Below are 20,453 nucleotides of genomic sequence, written 5' to 3' on the forward strand. Positions count from 1 at the left end.
CTATTCTATTCTATAGCTGTTTAGCAATCACGTGACCCAGAGGAACATCCTGGCACTTCTAGGTTTCAGGTGATGGTCTAGAGCAGGGGTGTCAAAATCATTTTAGATCAGGGACCACATAGGTAAAAATCTACTCCCAAGTGGGCCGGACTGGTAATATCACGGCAAGATAATTACAAAATAAAGACAACTTCAGATTGTATTCTTTGTTTAAAAATAGAACAAGTACATTCTGAAAATGTACAAATCATAATGTTGTTGCGTTTTTTTTTTTCCACGTACATGTCGCGGTTAATAGTATTCTACCTTTATCTGTTGTTATTTATACTTTCTGAATAAATGATGTGATAATGTTCATCAGTCAACTCATTGGTGTTATTTTCAATCTATCAAGATTAAAAATATATATAAAAATCCGATTACAGGATGTTATTTTTGTAGTTTGCTCATTTTCCTCCACTGGTGCACTAACATCATGTGGTTTATATATTTTTTTACATATGTAGCATCATCTACAAAGATACAAATAATTGTTACTGTGGCATCTAGTGGACACATTTAGAAACAGCGGTTTCTTTCATTCAAAAATTTCGGCTCATTTTTATACTTGGCAAAATCATCCCGCGGGCCGGATGCAACCTGTTTGCGGGCCCAATTTGGCCCGCGGGCCGTACGTCTGACACTCCTGGTCCAGACCCCCATTAGGCCACTACTGTACCTGAATCAGTGCATATTTTATTTGTTTTGAAAGGTTTAGAGGCAAATATAAAAGCGATCATGAAATAAATATTTAAAATGGGATGAAAGATATTTTTTTAAGATTTAAACTACTTATCATCACCAAAAAGGGTATGCTTGCTACTACCTCACATCTGAGGGGTCCACAAATGAAGCATTAATCCGTGAAAGACAATTTTGGATTTATTCGTGCATCGCTAGCTAACGTATTTGATTGACATAACGAGTGCCGTACTGCAGTGATCGCGACGCTAATGAGAAAAAGGATGAGTTTGTTTGCAGTTGATTTCCTGCGACGGATATTAGTCTCATCTCCAATTCATGTCTGCAGTTGTTTTGATGGGGTTAGGTTTATATTTTGTCTCATTATTTAGCTATAGATGTCCCTGTTGTTCGGCAATGTTTGCTAACCATATCAAGATTCGGTATATGCTGTTGAGATCTAGTTTATTAATACTATTAGGGATATTTTCTTGATGCTAACAAATATCAGCAAAGACGTTATAATGTTGTCATCCGTGTCGAAAAAAGCACTTGGCTTTCCTGCACAAAAAGCTTTTAGTTTCAGTTTTGAAAATCGACAATGGAAAAACGGTGGATTGGACCAACTATCACAATATTTATTACTAGGACTTAACATGATGTGAATTTATTTGCACAACCAGATCTTTGTAGTTATATTTAGGCATAGCAACCACAAAAGAACACAAACTAATGTGATCTCTTGTCCTTGCTTTACGTTTAGTTCTGCTCTCAAACACTACTAATATAGTAGAGAATAAACCTGATTGTATCACAGAAAGTTTGTCAAACAAATCAAATGTTCAATCAAACATTTTACAAAGTGATCACTGCAGACACAGGCATGGTCCGATTGTATTCCACAAGATGATGACAGTGATGTTTTTAAGAGCAATTTCCTTCGACACACTAAAGTGTTTTCCTGATTTTATTACCTTTAATGAACCATTTATTTTGGGACTCTATGAAAGCCCTTTCCTTTCCCTCTATTTGAACGATTGGAGCACCCAAGAACAAAACAACAATACTGCATTTTCTGCTCAAACTCTACACTCACTCTCACTTGTTTTAATGCTACGCTCAAGCTGCTTGACCACCAAGTGAATTAATCCACAAAGAAGAAAAACGAATGTGACGTCATATCCAACGTACCTGGCTTAGTATAAGATCTGAAGCAGGGCTGCCCTTGCCTAAATTGGGGCCCTAAGCAAAATTGTATTTGCAGCCAGTCACCATTAAAGCATTTTTTTTCATTAATGTGTGTTTCTTTTTGAATCAAACTTGAATTGAATTTGATGCATATTGTGCACTGAAATTAATTAATTACAAAACAATTGTTCAGTAATTAGCACAAACAATTTTAACATCACTAAAACTAAAACACACAGTCGGGAAGGTATTCATGTGGCCCCATTCCTGGGTGGATCTCAATGCTGTGGTCAAAGTTGGAATTGCCACAAAACACATTTTAAGATCCTAAACAGTCTACTGCCATCTGCCGACTTGATGGATAGTACACCCCCCATTCGTCATGTTTCATGTGTCAGGTAAACCACGACGAATGGGGCCTGTCAGGACTTGGACTATGGCGTGGTTTGTTCTCCCGTGGTGCAAATGATTTGGACCAGACATGGCGTGAAGGTGAATACATATTTAATTTTAACCCTCAAAAAAAGGAATAAACAAAAGGCGCGCACAAGGGCGGAAGTACAAAACTTGGCTATAAAAACAAAAACTCGCACAAAGGCAGAACTATGGACATAAAACAAAACTTGCAAACTATGGCATGAATAAAGAAAACTTACTTGGACTAGAAAAGGGCATGAAAAAGAGCAGCTTGGATCATAAGGGTGTGTAGAGAGTGTGATGTCGCCAGGCTGACTTCCTGGCAACAATGGGCTTAAATAATAGTGACATGATTAGTGAAAACAGGTGCGTGACTCAAAACGTGAAACAGGTGCGTGACATGACAGGTAAAAACTAATGGGTTGTTATGGTGACAAAACAAACAAAAGTGAAACCAGGAACTAAAAAGCGTCCAAAAAACAAACAGCACATGGCCAAACAAAAACATGATCAACACAGACATGACAGGGCCATGTAAATCCTTTTCCTATCGTACAGACAAGCGCTAGAACCGTGCGCCACAGGAGCCAATGAGGTAGTTCAATATATTCTAATCAGTGATGGAGCAGGAAGGGTCCAGGAATCACTTTGCGTTAAAATGTAATATGAAGTCGCCTGTCATTCATTAATTGACATTTTCCATGCAATTCTTCAGACAAAATGGCCGGGTCCTACGCACAGTGCGTTATCTGTGTGTGAGGTTTGAGGGACATTTTGGCTACACTGATTGAAAATAGGTGGAATTTACCAGAGGACATCCATTTTTAAATCTTCTGAGTGTTAAATTAGTCATAAATTACTAAGATTGACAAAAAGCAATTCACGTGTCAAAAAAGTAGACCATTAAAAAACTCTATTTTTGGTCTCTAGCATACTTGCCAACCTTGAGACCTCCAATATCGGGAGGTGGGGAGGGGGGAGGGGGGGTTGTTTGGGGGCGGGGGGCGTGGTTGGGGGCGTGGTTATTTACAGCTAGAATTCACCAACTCGAGTATTTCATATATATATATATATATATATATATATATATATATATATATATATATATATATATATATATATATATATATATATATATATATATTAGGGCTGTCAAAATTATCGCGTTAACGGCGTTAATTAATTTTTGGAATTAATTACGTTAAATTTTTTAACGTAATTAACGCATGCGCAGAATCCCTCCACCCATACTTCCCATAATTCCTCCCGACACTGAACGGAGCAGCAACATGGAGCAAGACGAACAGGTTGGCCCTCTGGAGGGATTTAAGTTTAAGAAGAACAAAGATGGAACAATAAATAAACAGACAGTCATTTGTACGCACTGCAACAGAGAGTTTCAGTTTCACCGAACCTGTTCAAGCCTTAAATACCATCTCAACGCTAAACATGCATTTGTGGGGGCTTCCAGTGCTACACCTGGCTTGCGTCAGACAACCCTGAGTGAACGCAGACCAGTAAGCAAGTCCAACTCGGATAAATTAACTAACACAATTGCCAAATGGGTCGCAAAGGACTGTAGACCGATTTGCATTGTTGAAGATAAGGGCTTCGCTGATGTTTTGAAAGTGGCGTCCCTCGATACATCCTACAAGCCACCATGCAGAGGCACAATAATGAAAAGTATCCACGCACTCTATGAAACAGAAAAGGGGAAAAAAGAGGCGGCTTTAGCTCAAGCGGAATATGTCGCCCTGACAGGAGACCACTGGACGTCAGTGAGTAACACAAATTACTTGGGAGTAACTGCACATTTAATAACTAAAGCATGGGAATTGCAGTCCTTTGCGCTAACTATAATGAAAACGGAAGAACGCCACTTTGCAGAGGCATGTGCAGAACAGTTTCAAACTGTGGCATGCAAGTGGGAAATTGAAAGAAAAGTTACAACCATTGGGACTGACAGTGCACGCAATATGATTGCTGCGGCTCGTATTCTACCATACGAGCATATGCCCTGTATCGCGCACGTCATACAGAGAAGCATCACTGTGAGTCTCGCTGACAGCGGATTTGTTCCTGCATTAGCCAAGTGTCGCAAGATTGTGGGACATTTTAAACACAGCCCGGCAAACTTAACGGAGCTGAATGCAGAGCAGGTGAAACTCGGACAGCAGCAGGAGCCACTGATCCAAGACGTTCCAACGCGGTGGAATTCCACACTTGAAATGGTCAAACGCATCATCCCCAATCAAGCAGCAATAAAAGCAACCCTGGATCAACAGCAGCATAATCTCGTCATGCTGACGCCAGCAGAATGGGATAAACTCCAGAGACTGGAGACCCTTCTAGAGCCCTGCCGGTAAGCCTTCCATCATATAATGTGGAAATTCATTGTAGGCTGAAATTAAATTATTAAACCAAACGTTAATCTACTATTAAATGTAACAACTTGCATTCAAGTAATTTACTTGAGTCTTTCTCCTTCTCTCTCTCTCTCTCTCTCTCTCTCTGTGTGTGTGTGTGTGTGTGTGTGTGTGTGTGTGTGTCTGTGTGTGTCTGTCTCTGTGTGTGTGTGTGTCTGTCTGTGTGTGTCTGTCTGTGTGTGTGTGTGTGTGTGTCTGTCTGTCTGTGTCTGTCTGTCTGTGTGTGTGTGTGTGTGTATCTGTCTGTGTGTGTGTGTGTGTGTCTGTATGTGGCTGTGTGTGTGTGTGTGTGTGTGTATCTGTCTGTCTGTGTGTGTGTGTGTGTGTGTGTGTGTGTCTGTCTGTCTCTGTGTGTGTGTGTGTGTGTGTGTGTGTGTGTGTGTGTATCTGTCTCTGTGTCTGTGTGTGTGTGTGTGTGTGTGTGTGTGTGTGTGTGTGTGTGTGTATCTGTCTCTGTGTCTCTCTCTGTGTGTGTGTGTGTGTGTGTGTGTTTTCCACTGCAGGTATGTGACTCAGATCCTGGGTGGGGAGGCCTACGTCTCCTGCTCAGTGGTACTACCTGCCCTCTGCCACTTACACCGTGTAATGGAAACTTCTGATGAGGACCCTGCATACATGATTAGATTTAAGACCAAATTCAAAGACGACCTAGGCTCCCGCCAAGAACACACCAACAATGCATGGCTCAAGATTGCAACCGCACTGGACCCACGTTTTAAGGACTTGAAAAGTGTGCCCAAGGCAGACAGAGAGGAGGTGTGGACCAAACTTGGAGGCCTTCTGCGTGAATCACCTGGAAGACCTTCACACACTACTGAAGATGGGCCACCCAAGAAGAAAATGAACCTTCTTCTACAGCTGGGCTCAGATTCAGAATCAGATGAAGAGGTACAGCCTGACAGAGCCTTACACAGGTACAGAGCAGAGCCCACCATTGAAATGACGGACTGTCCCTTGCAGTGGTGGTCATCTCATGCAGGAGCCCATGACAAGCTGGCTCCGTTGGCTCGGAAATATCTAGCCACTCCTGCATCCTCAGTTCCCTGTGAAAGACTCTTCTCACTTGCCGGTCACATTGTGCAAAAGAAGCGGTCAGCTTTACTCTCAGAAAATGTGGACAAATTGGTTTGCCTCAGTAACTGGCTAAAGGATGAATAGAGAAGCGGGCCACATGTAATTGTGTAGGCCATGTTCTTTTGGTTTGATAAAAAAGAGAAATCTCTTTGTTTTTCCTTTGTTGAAGAGAAATGGCCAAGATGGCTAGTGTGTTACAGAAGGAGACACCATCCTATTTTGTTTTACTATTTCAGTTTCATTTAAATAAGAGACGCCATCCTATTTTGTTTTCCTATTTTGACGAGGAAATGTCATTGTAAAAAACAGGATGTTATTAAAATAAACATGCATACATATGTTAAATGCACATGTCTTCTGTCATTTATCTTTCAATTCCCACAAAAATATACAGTTAATGGCATATTTTGGACATAGTTCGAATGGTGATTAATCATGATTAATTAATTTTTAAGCTGTGATTAATCTGATTAAAAATTGTAATCATTTGACAGCCCTAATATATATATATATATATATATATATATATATATATATATATATATATATATATGTATAAAATACTTGACTTTCAGTGAATTCTAGCTATATATATTTTTTTAATTTTTTTTAATTTTATTTACATAGAAAAAAAAAAAAATACTTGAATTTCAGTGTTCCAGTGGCTATCCATTAGATGGCAGTATTGTCCTGTTTAACTTCTCCGTTCATGATGAGTATATCATTTCGGCCGCCATGTCTGTAATTTCCTCGTTCTTCTGCTTCGTCTCCTTGTTGTGTGCGCAGTTGTGCACTCTATAAAAGCCCTAGATGTTATGACGTCTTTGGGCAGGCAAGCTGTTTATTTTGTGGGAAAGCGGACGTGAGAACAGGCTGTCCCCACTCAGTCTCAGGTCCGCATTGAGCTGGAGGGGGCGTGGCCTCCAGCTCCGGCTGAATACCGGGAGTTTGTCGGGAGAAAATCTCTGCCGGGAGGTTGTCGGGAGAGGCGCTGAATATCGGGATTCTCCCGCTAAAAACGGGAGGGTTGGCAAGTATGTCTCTAGTCACCTTAAAACAAACAACTACAGTGGTACCTCAACTGAAAGGGGAACTGCACTTTTTTTAAAATTTTGCCTACAGTTCATGATCATAATGAAAGACATCACAGATGTATCATTTTTTTAATGCATTCTAACTCGTAAATTAACGTAAACAAAACTGAGCTTACAGCGATGCCAATGGGAGGTCCTCTATTCCGCCCATAAAACCCAATGAAAAACATCCAAAAAGCACCAACAATACTCTATTTACATTTCGTGACTTGAATATTAACCAAGTATTAGTGATATCGTTACTATAAGCGCTAACACAGACAAACTTATTATAGCGGCGCCGTGATCCAGAGCCTGTGTCATAAATAAATTATGCTTTTCACCTGGATAGAAGAACGCTGAGGATGTACTCCAACAAGTTGGTACACTTTGACAGCCAATTTAGACCCAGAATGGCGAGAACAACGCTTAGTCCCAACCCTCTTTTCTTTACGAGGATTATGAGTCATTCTTCATCTAAACAGGAATATATGAACATCTTCGCAGTCAGCAGCAGACCTTGTACAGTAAGTGATGTTTTATTGTGTTTGCTGGCTCTCATAAAGTCTGCATTGAGTAATAAACAGTGATGTTGTTGAAAAGAAAAGCAAACTTTGTGATGCATTTTTTAAATTAATGCGCTGCGTATGCTTAAAATCAGGGGTCCCCAAACGTTTTGACTTGGGTTAAAACAATTTGGCCGGGGACCGGGCTGTATATATATATATATATATACTATATTGCCAAAAGTATTTGGCCACCCATCCAAATGATGAAAATCAGGTGTCCTATTCACTTGGCCCGGTGTATAAAATCAAGCACTTAGGCATGGAGACTGTTTCTACAAACATTTGTGAAAGAATGGGCTGCTCTCAGTGATTTCCAGCGTGGAACTGTCATAGGATGCCACCTGTGCAACAAATCCAATCGGGAAATTTCCTCACTCCTAAATATTCCAAAGTCAACTTTGTTATAAGTAAAATGAAGCGTTTGGGAACAACAGCAAGTCAGCCACCAAGTGGTAGGCCACGTAAACTGACAGAGAGGGGTCAGCGGATGCTGAAGCGCATAGTGCAAAGACTACAGAGCTCCAAACTTCATGTGACCTTCCAATTAGCCCACGTACAGTACGCAGAGAGCTTCATGGAATGGGTTTCCATGGCCGAGCAGCTGCATCTAAGCCATACATCACCAAGTCCAATGCAAAGCGTGGGATGCAGTGGTGTAAAGCACGTCGCCACTGGACTCTAGAGTAGTGGAGACGCCTTCTCTGGAGTGATGAATCACACTTTTCCATCTGGTAATCTGATGGACCAGTCTGGGTTTGGAGGTTGCCAGGAGAACGCTACATTTCGAACTGCATTGTGCCGATTGTGAAATTTGGTGGAGGAGGAATTATGATGTGGGGTTGGTTTTTCAGGAATTGGGCTTGGCCCCTTAGTTCCAGTGAAATGAACTTTGAATGCTCCAGGATACCAAAACATTTTGGACAATTCCATGGGATGGCACTTCAAGTTCATATGTGAGTAAAGGCAGGTGGCCAAATACTTTTGGCAATATAGTGTAATATATATATATATATATATATATTCCTCGCGCACTAATTGATTGAAAGAGCGCGCACTTGCTGCGTGCTCGCCGGACACTGCGTCGCGAGCGCAATGATGTCATGGAAAAATGCATTTTTAGACAAATGCTGATATGCCTGAGCGGCTGGGAGACACCGAGAGTAAGAAGCGGTTGAAAATGGATTAAAAAAGACAGATTTAAAAAAAATAATAATAATAATTGAAAAATACATTAAAAAATGTTTTTTTTTTTTTACTTGGGAATTCCCACGGGCCGGATTTTGGACACTGGCGGGCCGCAACCGACCCGCGGGCCGTAGTTTGGGGACCCATGCTTACAATGATCAAAATACGTAAATATGAAATGTTATTATAAATGTGCCTGTTACTACATTACATATATACTTACATCATGTATGTAAAATCTTTATACATGTGTTTGGATGTTTTTTTAAGGGCTTTATTGTCACGTGAGGGTCGCAACTTACTGCGGGGTCGTTCCTCCCACATGCAGACGGACAACTCCGGACGACAGCGTGAGGTAGGAGATGATTTATTTATCATAAATCGTAGCAAAACAGAAAACAAGCAAAAAGGATGCGTGCCGATCGCACGCGGAAGCTAAGGCAAAAACTTAGCACAGGAAACATAGAAGCAAGAACCAGGAATATCCAAACGTAACAATTGCTTGAAGCAAACAATGAAGCCAGACTGAGCGTGGCGAGAAAGGTGAATAAATAGCTCCCTGATTAGTGGTCGACTGCAGGTGAGCGTGCCGACCACTAACCAGAGGCAGGTGAACCCAATTAATCCCCATAGAAACCAGAAAAATCCAATCCAATCCATTTTTATTTATATAGCACATTTAAACAACAAAAATGTTTCCAAAGTGCTGCACAACAATATTAAAAATAATATTAAAAACAATATTAAAAACAATAATCAAATATTATCCTTAGCTCCACCAATGACTGAAAACAAAAAATAAATAAATATAGAACCAATATAAAAACAATATAAAAATAAATATGATTAAAAATAATTTTAAAGGGAAAAATCAATCAAAACAGTAAATAGAAATCAGAATTTATAAAAAAAAACCCACAGAGGACAACAGAGGACAGAGGACCACACAACTCACATAGTGTTAAAAGCCAAAGAATAAAAGTAAAGAATAAAAGAAACCCAGAGGTGCACAAAACAGGAACTCAGGGAGTCCAAAAATAACAGAACATAACTAAACAAAACATGATCCGGCCACGGATCGTGACATTTATAGGCAGAATATATTGGCTCCAACAGGCTCCATTGTAAGCAGACTTTTGATCGAATTGATTTAATATTTAGAATGCATCAAAAGAAAAAAACATACATGTCGTCATGTCTTTCATAATGATTGTGAACGATAGGTAAAAAAAAAAAAGAAAAAAAAAAAGGGGCACTTCCCTTTTAAGAGTGCCCCAACATAAGAGTGTTTTAAGAAAAGAGCTGTCTCTCGGCCAATTATTATGCTTTAAGTTACAAGCAACATTTTGAGTTACAAACATCCCTGCCAATAGTGAACCCTGTAAGACAGGGGGGTCCAAACTTTTTCCACTGAGGGCCGCACACTAAAAAATCAAAGCAAGCGGGGGCCATTTTGATATTTTTTATTTTAAAAACCAATGCAATATATGTATAAAAAAGATACATTTAGGCCTCCACTCAGACTTGATCCCGGGGACCCCAAAAGGTTTTGGTCAAAAAAAATATTACAAATGTGTCATTATTTAGTATTATTATTATTATTATTCAAGGTTTAAATCTCTAGATCAACATTAAGTCTACCTGTCAATAAAACGCTTTTAAAGATTTAAGTTATATGCCATTTTTGTCAAGGAAAACCGTGTTTTTTTATGGAAAAAAACACAAAATATTTAATATTTTCCCCCAATAAAATTTTAAAGTGGAATATTTGAGACTATATAATAATTGGAGTCTTAAAAAGGTCAATAACTCATAACAACATTGATTTTAATTCATTATTTTTTTGAGCAATGACACTTAAAAAAAAAAAAAGTCCCACTAAAATTATTGGGGATCCAAAAGGGTACTGCTCAGTAAAGTTTAAAAAAATAAATCCAACATTTTTTTTTAACTTTTACCACAATAGTCTCAAGATCAACTTCAGATCCATCCGTCAATTCTAAGTTTTATTGTTGTTTATGTTTTTTGTTTGTTCGTTTTAGGCCCTTCTTTAAAAAAAACTTTGTTTTTTAAATGGTAACCAAAAAATATGCAACATTTCCTCCCCCAAAATATGTCAAAGTGGAATATTTAATGTAAAGTAAATGGAGCCTTGAATAGGTCAATAATTATTAATGACATTGATTTTGATTCATTATTATTTTTTAAAGAAAGAAACAGCTTGCATGGCAGCTTTGTGTTATTAGAGTAAATAATGCAACATTTTCTTGTTATATTTCACCTGTTTGCTCTTTTATACCACTTTTTATGCTTTTTATTTTTTTTTCATCGGATTTTTAGAATGTGCCGTGGGGCCGTTAAAAAATTACCTGCGGGCCGCAAATGGCCCCCGGGCCGCACTTTGGACACCCCTGCTGTAAGATCTGACTAAAACATCTTGTGTTACTCACTCGCATTAGCTTATTGTTAGATTTGATTTGATTTGATTTTTATTAAGGATCCCTATTAGCTGGTTGCCACAACAACCCAATAGTCTTCCTGGGGTCCACAAACACAATACAATTACAAGTAAAAGCATAAAATTATAACTACACAATACAGAAAAAAATAAAAGCATCAATAAGACAACAAGCAAACAATTTACAGTCACAGAATAATAATTACCATATAAATATAACTACACAATATAAAACCAAACAAAATCATCAACAAACAAACTAACTTAAAGACTCATATAAAATATTACTTTCTTTTTAAAAACCTGTTTATTTTAAATGCCGGTGAGAATTTGAGGCAGGTTATTCCAGAGCGATACAGATCTATAAATAAAAGATTTCCGCAAAGCATTCTTCCTGGGACGAGGGAGTACACAATGCCCCTCACTAGACAAGGAGTCCAAAAACCAAACCGAACATAACCAAAACAAAACATGATCACACAGACATGACAGATATTAAATACATGAAAGAAAGAAGTCATCAAACCCCAAGCGTGTTCCAGCTGGGTGAAGCAATTCGAGCATATCACTACAAGTTTTTCTCATTGTATCCCATTGGGTTGAGTTTTGTCTTGCCCCGATGTGGGATCTGAGCCGAGGATGTCATTGTGGCTTGTGCAGCCCTTTGAGACACTTGGGATTAAGGGCTATATAAATACACTTTGATTGATTGATTGATTGAAGTCTGCACCGTACTGAAGCAAAGCAGAGTCTGGTGCCAACCAAAAATTCTAAAATGGCATCTTAACAGTGCATTTATCCATAAAAATATGGAAAAAAAGCTGTTGATAGTGTGTTTGACAGAGAAGCCGCTTGAAAGAGATACGGTAGAAATCTCTATAAATATTTATAAATATTTATATATTATATTTAATAATAAATATAAATAAATAATAAATATTTATATATTTATAAATATTTATTCATTTATTATAAACCCACTCTCCAAGGTAAATACTGTACTGCAGTGGTCCCCAACCACCGGGCCGTGCAAGAAATTAAAAAAAAAAAAAACTTTTTTTTTTTTTTTAATTAAATCAACATAAAAAACTATATATACATTATATATCAATATATATATATATATATATATATATATATATATATATATATATATATATATATATATATATATATATATATATATATATATATATATATATATATATATATATACCAATACAGTCTACAGGGATACAGTCCGTAAGCACACATGATTGTATTTCTTTACGGAAAAAATAAATAAATAAAATAAATCACCCCCCCCGTGGGACAAATTTTCAAGCGTTGACCGGTCCCCAGCTACAAAAAAGTTGGGGACCATTGCTGTACTGTATTATTATTGCCTTACTTCATTAAACTACTGCAGTTGTTAGTATAGTACATTATATTGTACTTTTTATACGGTGGTATAGCTTCGGTTGGTAAAGTGGCCGTGCCAGCAACTTGAGGGTTCCGGGTTCGATCCCCGCTTCTGCCAATCTAGTCACTGCCGTTGTGTCCTTGGGCAAGACACTTTACCCACCTGCTCCCAGTGCCACCCACACTGGTTTAAAAATGTAACTTAGATATTGGGTTTCACAATGTAAAGCGCTTTGAGTCACTAGAGAAAGGCGCTATATAAATATAATATTTTAAAAAACAACAACATTTGAAATGTTAAAATTGTACCGTTTTAGGGGCGGGCTAAGCATGGATTAAATTGATTTGAAATAATTTCAATGGGAGAAGTGTTATGAGTTAAAAGCGCCGTCTCGGAACCAATTAAACTTGCACATTGACTCATTACCGATTTTAACAAAAAAATGAATCTAATTTCCCTGGCTTTTAGGGCGACGTCTGATAGCTGATGCTGTGAACCAACAAACCAAAACAGAGCTTTTTTTCCATCTAATATCTGACATCCAAGGATGCCCGGAATCCTCCACCATTCTGAGAGTTCTAGAGGGGATTATGAAGTGCGGCCATTTGTACGCATAATGTCGCCTTATTTGTGCAAGCCAGGACTTTCAAGCCAGTGCTGACATTCTCCGCTCCCACACATGAAGTGAGGTGTGTTTGTATATCACCCCCCCCCCCCCCCCTGACCCCCGACTGCGCATTAAGCGACACACGCCGCCACATTACTTCTTGACCTTATTAACGCTTCCGTGGATTGAATGGCAGCAAATCCCCACAGTCAGGTTGTCATAGCAACCAAGGGTGCCCTTGTGCAGCGTTTGGGCGTCTATGTGTTTTGTGTTGTTGACGCAGCGGGACGGTCACGGGTTGAGATGCAGATAGAATCCGATGATGATGATGATGATGATGATGAGCATGGTATTAAAAATAGCAGACTAAGGGGGCGGTGGTGGTGGTGGTGGTGGGGTTTAGAGACCTCTTCCAGCTAATATTCATCACGGCTTAAGTGTGTTGATAGTTGCTAGGTGACGAGGAGGCGAAGGCGGGTACAGGTTGTCCACTCTCGTCCTGCCTATTGTGAGACCTCCGGGTATGTCTCCTCGCTCATTAGCACTGCCAGGCCCGGAATGACGACCCACCCCCCCCGCCCCACACATCCCTCCCACTAACCCGACATTAAATCCTACATTGGTTGAGAATTAGACTTAGACTGGATGAAGCTTCTGAATGTTCTTTCTTTTTTTTTCTTTTCTTTGCCGAACCCACAAGCATCAGGAAACAGTGGCTGTTTCTTCACGCTGAGGCGGATGAAAAGGACTAGAACAGTGGTTCTTAACCCTTTTTGGAGGGACCGAACCCCACCAGTTTCATATGCGCATTCACCGAACCCTTCTTGAGTGAAAAATAAAATGTTTTTTCTTAATTCAATCTTAATTTATAAATATTAATCATGAAATGATTAATATTGTATTAAAGAAGTACAAATAAAGATATATTTTACAAACAGAAAGTTACAGGAATGTACACATGTTTACATCTCATTGTGCAACAGGTGAATGTTTTAGTGGGAACTGAATGCGATATCTGAAAGGGGTACAAATTACCCCTACCCAGACATACAATACTTGTACACAGCTCATGAAAAACATTATTTGTAGGGTCCGCCCTGTACCCTGTACAAAGGACTCCCCCAGGGAGTCCTTTGTACTGGTTACAAAGGAACCTATTGTTATTGTAATGTTTATTAGGGTCCGCACAGGACCTTTTCAAAAGGAATCCCAAAGGGAGTCCTTTTGCAATGGGACGAAAGGACCCTATTGAAATTGTAATTAGGGTCCGCACAGGACCTTTTCAAAAGGAATCCCAAAGGGAGTCCTTTTGCAATGGGACGAAAGGACCCTATTGAAATTGTAAGGTTTTATTATTATTATTCTTTATTATTAGGGTCTGCCCTGTACCCTGTACAAAGGACTCCCTCAGGGAGTCCTTTGTACTGGTTACAAAGGAACCTATTGTTATTGTAAGGTTTTATTATTATTATTCTTTATTATTATTATTCCGCAGCTTTGCGCACTACTTTGCCCCCCTTAACATGCTTCAAAACTCACCAAATTTTTTACACACATCCAAAAAGTGTGCCAGCAGACTTTAATATAAAAACCTAACCCCAACAAACAAAATTGAGCTCTAGCGCCCCCTAGGAAAAAAAACAAACAAACTGCCTGTAACTCCCACTAGGAAGGTCGTAGAGACATGAAACAAAAACCTGTATGTAGGTCTGCTAAAGACCTACAACTCATAATGACACATTCTCGGGCGAAAATCAACAGGAAGTTGGCAATTTTCCATTTTAGACAAAAATGTACTAAAAACACTGTTTTTTACGTCTTTGACCTCTAATTTGACCCCCTTAAAATACTTCAAAACTCACCAAACTTCGCACACACATTGGGACTGGTAGAAATTGCGATCTCAAAAAAAAACCGAACCCCGAAACTCAAAATTGTGCTCTAGAGCAATTTTTTATTATTATTCTTTTTCTTCTTTTTATTATACCGGCCGCCTCTTCGAGCAGCAATTTGACCCACTTAACACGCTCCAAAACTCACCAAATTTGACACACAAATCAGGACCTGCGAAAATTGCAAGTTAATAACAAAACCAACCCCCAAAAACAAAAATTGCGCTCTAGCGCCCCCTAGGAAAAAATAAAAACAAACTGCCTGTAACTCCCACTAGGAAGGTCGTAGAGACATGAAACAAAAACCTGTATGTAGGTCAGACTTAGACCTACATTTCATAATTTTACATCCTCGGGCAAAAACCAACAGGAAGTTGGCAATTTCCCCTTCAAGACAAATTTGTACTAAAAAAACTCGTTTTTGCCTCTTTGAGCTGTAATTTGACCCCCTTAAAATACTTCAAAACTCACCAAACTTCTCACACACATTGGGACTGGTAGAAATTGCGATCTCAAAAAAATAACCGAACCCCGAAACTCAAAATTGTGCTCTAGAGCAATTTTTAAATAAAACAGAGAAAAAAACTGCTTTTTAGAGGAAAACTCAGAACAAACTGCTTATAACTTCCGGTAGGAACGTCTTAGAGACATGAAACAAATACCTCTATGTAGGTCTCGCCTAGACCTACATTTCATAGATTGACATCCTTCAGCAAAAATGAACAAGAAGTTTGCTATTCCTCCTTCAAAACAAAATTTTTGTTACAAACGGTCACCAAACATCAAACGTTATCTCCTCTGAGCGCGTTTGTCGTTTCGGCTTCAACCTGCTACAGGAGAGAGATTGAACCCTTCTGATTTAAAGTTGATGACGGCGTTTTGATTCGTGCTACCGTTTAGATTTTACGCGCCTTCAAAGACCCGCAGCACTGATGCTGCTCCGGTGCCAAAAATGACAACGAAAATGCAATTAGACCTTCTTTGTCCTCAATACACACAATACCCTATAATGACAATGTGAACTCAGACACAACTTCCTCTAACTCCCAGTACGAATATCGTAGAGACACGAAACAAAAACCTCTATGTAGGTCTCACTCAGGACTACCACTGGACAAAAGTATTGGGACACCTAGGACTAGCACCTGCCAAAAGGCGGACCCGACCAACGCTGCTTGCAGCTTTAATTTGTTATTGTCATTGTAAGTGGCTTTTGGTACCGGTACCAAAAGTATTTTGCTACTTTTCTAAATAAAGGGTACCACAAAAAATGTTGTCATTGGCTTTATTTTAACAAGAAAATATATTTGGGTACATTAGACATGTTTCTTATTGAAATTTAGTCCTTAAATGAAATAGTGAACATACAAGACAACTTGTCTTTTAGTAGTAAGTAAACAAACAAAAGCTCTTAATTTAGCTGCTGGCATATGCAAAAACATATTGTGTCATTTATCATTTTATTATTTTGTCAACATTATTAAAGGCCTACTGAAACCCACTACTACCGACCACGCAGTCTGATAGTTTATATATCAATGATGAAATCTTAACATTGCAACACTTGCCAATACGGCCGGGTTAGATTAGTAAAGTGCAATTTTAAATTTCCTGCGAAATATCCTGCTGAAAACGTCTCGGTATGATGACGTTTGCACGTGACGTCACGGATTGTAGCGGACATTTTGGGACAGCATTGTGGCCGGCTATTAAGTCGTATGTTTTCATCGCAAAATTCCACAGTTTTCTGGACATCTGTGTTGGTGAATCTTTGGCAATTTGTTTAATGAACAATGAAGACAGCAAAGAAGAAAGCTGTAGGTGGGAAGCGGTGTATTAGCGGACGGCTGCAGCAACACAAACACGTAGCCGGTGTTTAATTGTTTACATTCCCGAAAGATGACCGTCAAGCTTTACCATTGGCCTGTGGAGAACTCGGACAACAGAGACTCTTACCAGGAGGACTTTGAGTTGGATACGCGCTACCGTGAGTACGCAGCTGCGGCTTCCAAACATTTGATCGCTTGCCCGTACGTGCGTGCCGCTATTTGCATGTCACGTACGTAACTTTGGGGAAATATATGTGCTGTATGAACTTTGCGGAGGTGAACGGTACTTTGGGCTGTGGGATTGAGTGTGTTGTGCGGGTGTTTGAGTTGTATTGGCGGGTTATATGGACGGGAGGGGGGAGGTGTTTGTTATGTGGGATTAATTTGTGGCATAATAAATATAAGCCTGGTTGTGTTGTGGCTAATAGAGTATATATATGTCTTGTGTTTATTTACTGTTTTAGTCATTCCCAGCTGAATATCAGGTCCCACCCGCCTCTCACAGCATCTTCCCTATCTGAATCGCTTCCACTGCCCTCTAATCCTTCACTCTCACTTTCCTCATCCACAAATCTTTCATCCTCGCTCAAATTAATGGGGTAATCGTCGCTTTCTCGGTCTGAATCGCTCTCGTTGCTTGTGGCCATGATTGTAAACAATGTGCAGATGTGAGGAGCTATACAACCTGTGACGTCACGCTACTTCCGGTACAGGCAAGGCTTTTTTATCAGCGACCAAAAGTTGCAAACTTTATCGTCAATGTTCTCTACTAAATCCTTTCAGCAACAATATGGCAATATCGCGAAATGATCAAGTATGACACATAGAATGGACCTGCTATCCCCGTTGAAATAAGAAAATCTCATTTCAGTAGGCCTATTAAGGACAAGTGGTAAACAATGAATGATTAATCTACTTGTTCATTTACTGTTAACATCTGCTTACTTTCTCTTTTAACATGTTCTATCTACACTTCTGTTAAAATGTAATAATCACTCATTCTTCTGTTGTTTGGCTGCTTTACTTTAGTTTTGGATGATACCACATATTTGGGTATCAATCCGATACCAAGTAGTTATAGGATCATACATTGGTCATATTCAAAGTCCTCGTGTGTCCAGGGACATATTTCCTCAGTTTATAAACATAATATACATTTAAAAAATCAAAAGAAGATTTTGTGATATTTAAAAATATCGATGTAACCATAGTAGTATCGACAAGATACGCTATTGTACGTGGTATCATAACAGTGGATGTTAGGTGAGTTCCCAAACATTAACATTGCTGTATGTATCCTTTTGACCCAGCAGATTTGGCCACATTTTCAGTAGACCCATAATAAATTCATAAAAGAACCAAACTTTATGAATAATTTTTTGTGACCAACAAGTATGTGCTCCAATCACTCTATCACAAAAAAACAGGCCCAGAGCATTAAACTACCACCACCATGCCTGACGGTAGGCATGCTGTTCCTGGGATTAAAGGCCTCACTTTTTCTCCTCCAAACATATTGCTGGGTATTGTGGCAAAACAGCTAAATTGTTGTTTCATCCGACATCACATGGACAAAGATAAGACCTTCTGGAGGAAATAAATAAAATAAGAGTTTTAGAAATTATTGGAAACTCAAGACAGCCATGACATTACGTTCTTTACAAGTGTATGTAAACTTTTGACCACAGCTGTTTATGTATGTTTTTATTTTTGTATTTATTTTTTTAATCTGTCCTGTCCAGGCACTCAGGCAAATCATATAGTTGATGTAGATGCCCATATCTGCTATACAGATTTACTTTAACAAAAGTCAAGTGTTGGATACTTCTCTTGTTGCCTTATTTGTATTTGACTTTATTAAATGTTTGAGTATAATTTTACTAAACAAAACCAGTTTTCTTTTAAGTAATATATACATTTATTAAAGCCGGTTGTCTATTTTATGGAGGATTGTAGTTAATCATAGAACTGGAACGCAATGTTAATAAAAACAAGTATTTATTTATAACTGCTAAGCTGGTTGTTGGATTTGTTATTAAATAGAAAGTTGATCCATCACCTCCTTGTTATGTTTGTTTGATGTACAGTACGCTTTATGTTGTGTTAATAATGTACAAACTTTTATTAAAGTATGGACTTTTGTTGAGGCTGGAACCCAATTTTCGGATTTACATTGTTCCTTATGGAAACATTTGCTTCGATATACAAACTTTTCTATTTACGTACTCTGTTAAAGAAACGATAACGTTTGCAAATCGTGGTTCCACTATACCAGGGGTGTCCAAAATGCGGCCCTGAGGCCATTTGCGGCCCGCAGCTAATTGTTTACCGGCCCGCCACAGAATCTGGAAATGCTATTGCAAAAATAAAAAAGAACATTAAAAAAAGTGGAATGAGGTGAAATCTAACTAGAAAAAGTTGCTGTTTTTTTTTTCTTTTGTCTATCTTTATTTTTCTTTTTTTGCTATTGCTCAAAAAAAAAAAAAAAAAAAAAAAAAAAGACCTATTCAAGGCTCCAATTATTTCAAATATTTCACTTTAAAATGTTTTATCTGGAACATTTTGCATATATTGTGTGGTTGCCATACAAAAACATCAACGTTTTCTTTGACAAAAGAGCATAAAACAAACAAAATAATAGTTCAAACGTAAAATTGACGGATATATCTGAAGTTGATCTCGTAACTTAAGTGTTGAAAGTGAAATAAAAATGTATCACTTTATGAGTGGGGCACCTTTTGGATCCCAAATATATTTAATGGGATTTTATTTATCTTTTCACTGTGATTACTCAAAAATGATAATGAATTCCAATCAATGGTGTCCTGCAATATTGATCTTTTTAAGGCTCTAATTACTTCACATCAAACAATGCTTTCTGAATGTTTTGGGCAGTGGGGGAAATACTGCATATTTCAGTTTTATTATAAAAAACAAAGTTGTCTTTGACAGAAAAGGCATCAAACCTTTTTTTTTTTTTTTTTAACGTTATATCAACCTGAAGTTGATGCACTGTAGAGATTTGTTGTAAGCATTAAATAAATAAAAAATAATAATTTGACTTGTTTTTAACATTTTAATGACTTAGACCAGGGGTGTCAAACTAATTTTAGATTGGGGGCCACATGGAGAAAAATCTACTCCCAAGTGGGCCGGACTGTTAAAATCACGGCATGATAACTTAAAAATAAAGACAACTTCAGATTGTTTTCTTTGTTTAAAAATAGAACAATTAATTATGAAAATGTACAAATCATAATGTTGTTGTTTTTTTTACACTTATATTTTGCGTTTAATAGTATTCTATCTTTGTTGTTATTTATATTTTCTAAATAAATTATGTTTTAATGTTCATCAGTCAACTCATTGGTGTTAATTTTCAATATATGATGATAAAAAAAATTAGGTCACACTTTAGTATGGGGAACATATTCTAAGTAACAAAGACTTAATTTAGAGTTATTTGGTTAGGGTTAGAAGGTTAGGGTTAGAAGGTTAGGGTTAGAGGGTTAGGGTTAGGGTTAGGGTTGGGTCTGGTTGTATGATAAGGCCATGTAGAATAAGGCATTAATAAGTACTTAATAATGACTAAATAAGAGCCAATATGTTACTA

General features: G+C 38.2%; 2 protein-coding genes across 2 annotated transcripts in view; one reads left to right on the forward strand and one right to left on the reverse strand.

Moving 5' to 3' along the window:
* LOC133658899 (interleukin-1 receptor accessory protein-like 1-B) overlaps positions 1 to 20,453 on the reverse strand; it is a 1,088,311-nt gene that overhangs the window by 394,640 nt on the left and 673,218 nt on the right. The window lies entirely within an intron of this gene.
* On the forward strand, positions 4,333 to 6,072 carry LOC133658900 (E3 SUMO-protein ligase ZBED1-like). Its single transcript, XM_062061401.1, has 2 exons — positions 4,333 to 4,687; positions 5,255 to 6,072. Exons 1-2 carry the CDS (start codon positions 4,338 to 4,340, stop codon positions 5,907 to 5,909), a joined length of 1,005 nt encoding a protein of 334 aa, XP_061917385.1. The 5' UTR covers positions 4,333 to 4,337; the 3' UTR covers positions 5,910 to 6,072.

The sequence above is a fragment of the Entelurus aequoreus genome, linkage group LG10, assembly GCF_033978785.1.
Source record: "Entelurus aequoreus isolate RoL-2023_Sb linkage group LG10, RoL_Eaeq_v1.1, whole genome shotgun sequence".
NCBI classification, from domain to species: Eukaryota; Metazoa; Chordata; class Actinopteri; order Syngnathiformes; family Syngnathidae; genus Entelurus; species Entelurus aequoreus.

What these genes read in the sequence shown, in the direction of transcription:
- LOC133658900 (XM_062061401.1), top strand. Translation starts at nt 4,338, where the DNA reads ATGCCCTGTATCGCGCACGTCATACAGAGAAGCATCACTGTGAGTCTC. An exon ending in ACCCTTCTAGAGCCCTGCCG is followed by an intron (nt 4,688 to 5,254) that starts GTAAGCCTTCCA and finishes TTTCCACTGCAG; the next exon opens with GTATGTGACTCAGATCCTGG.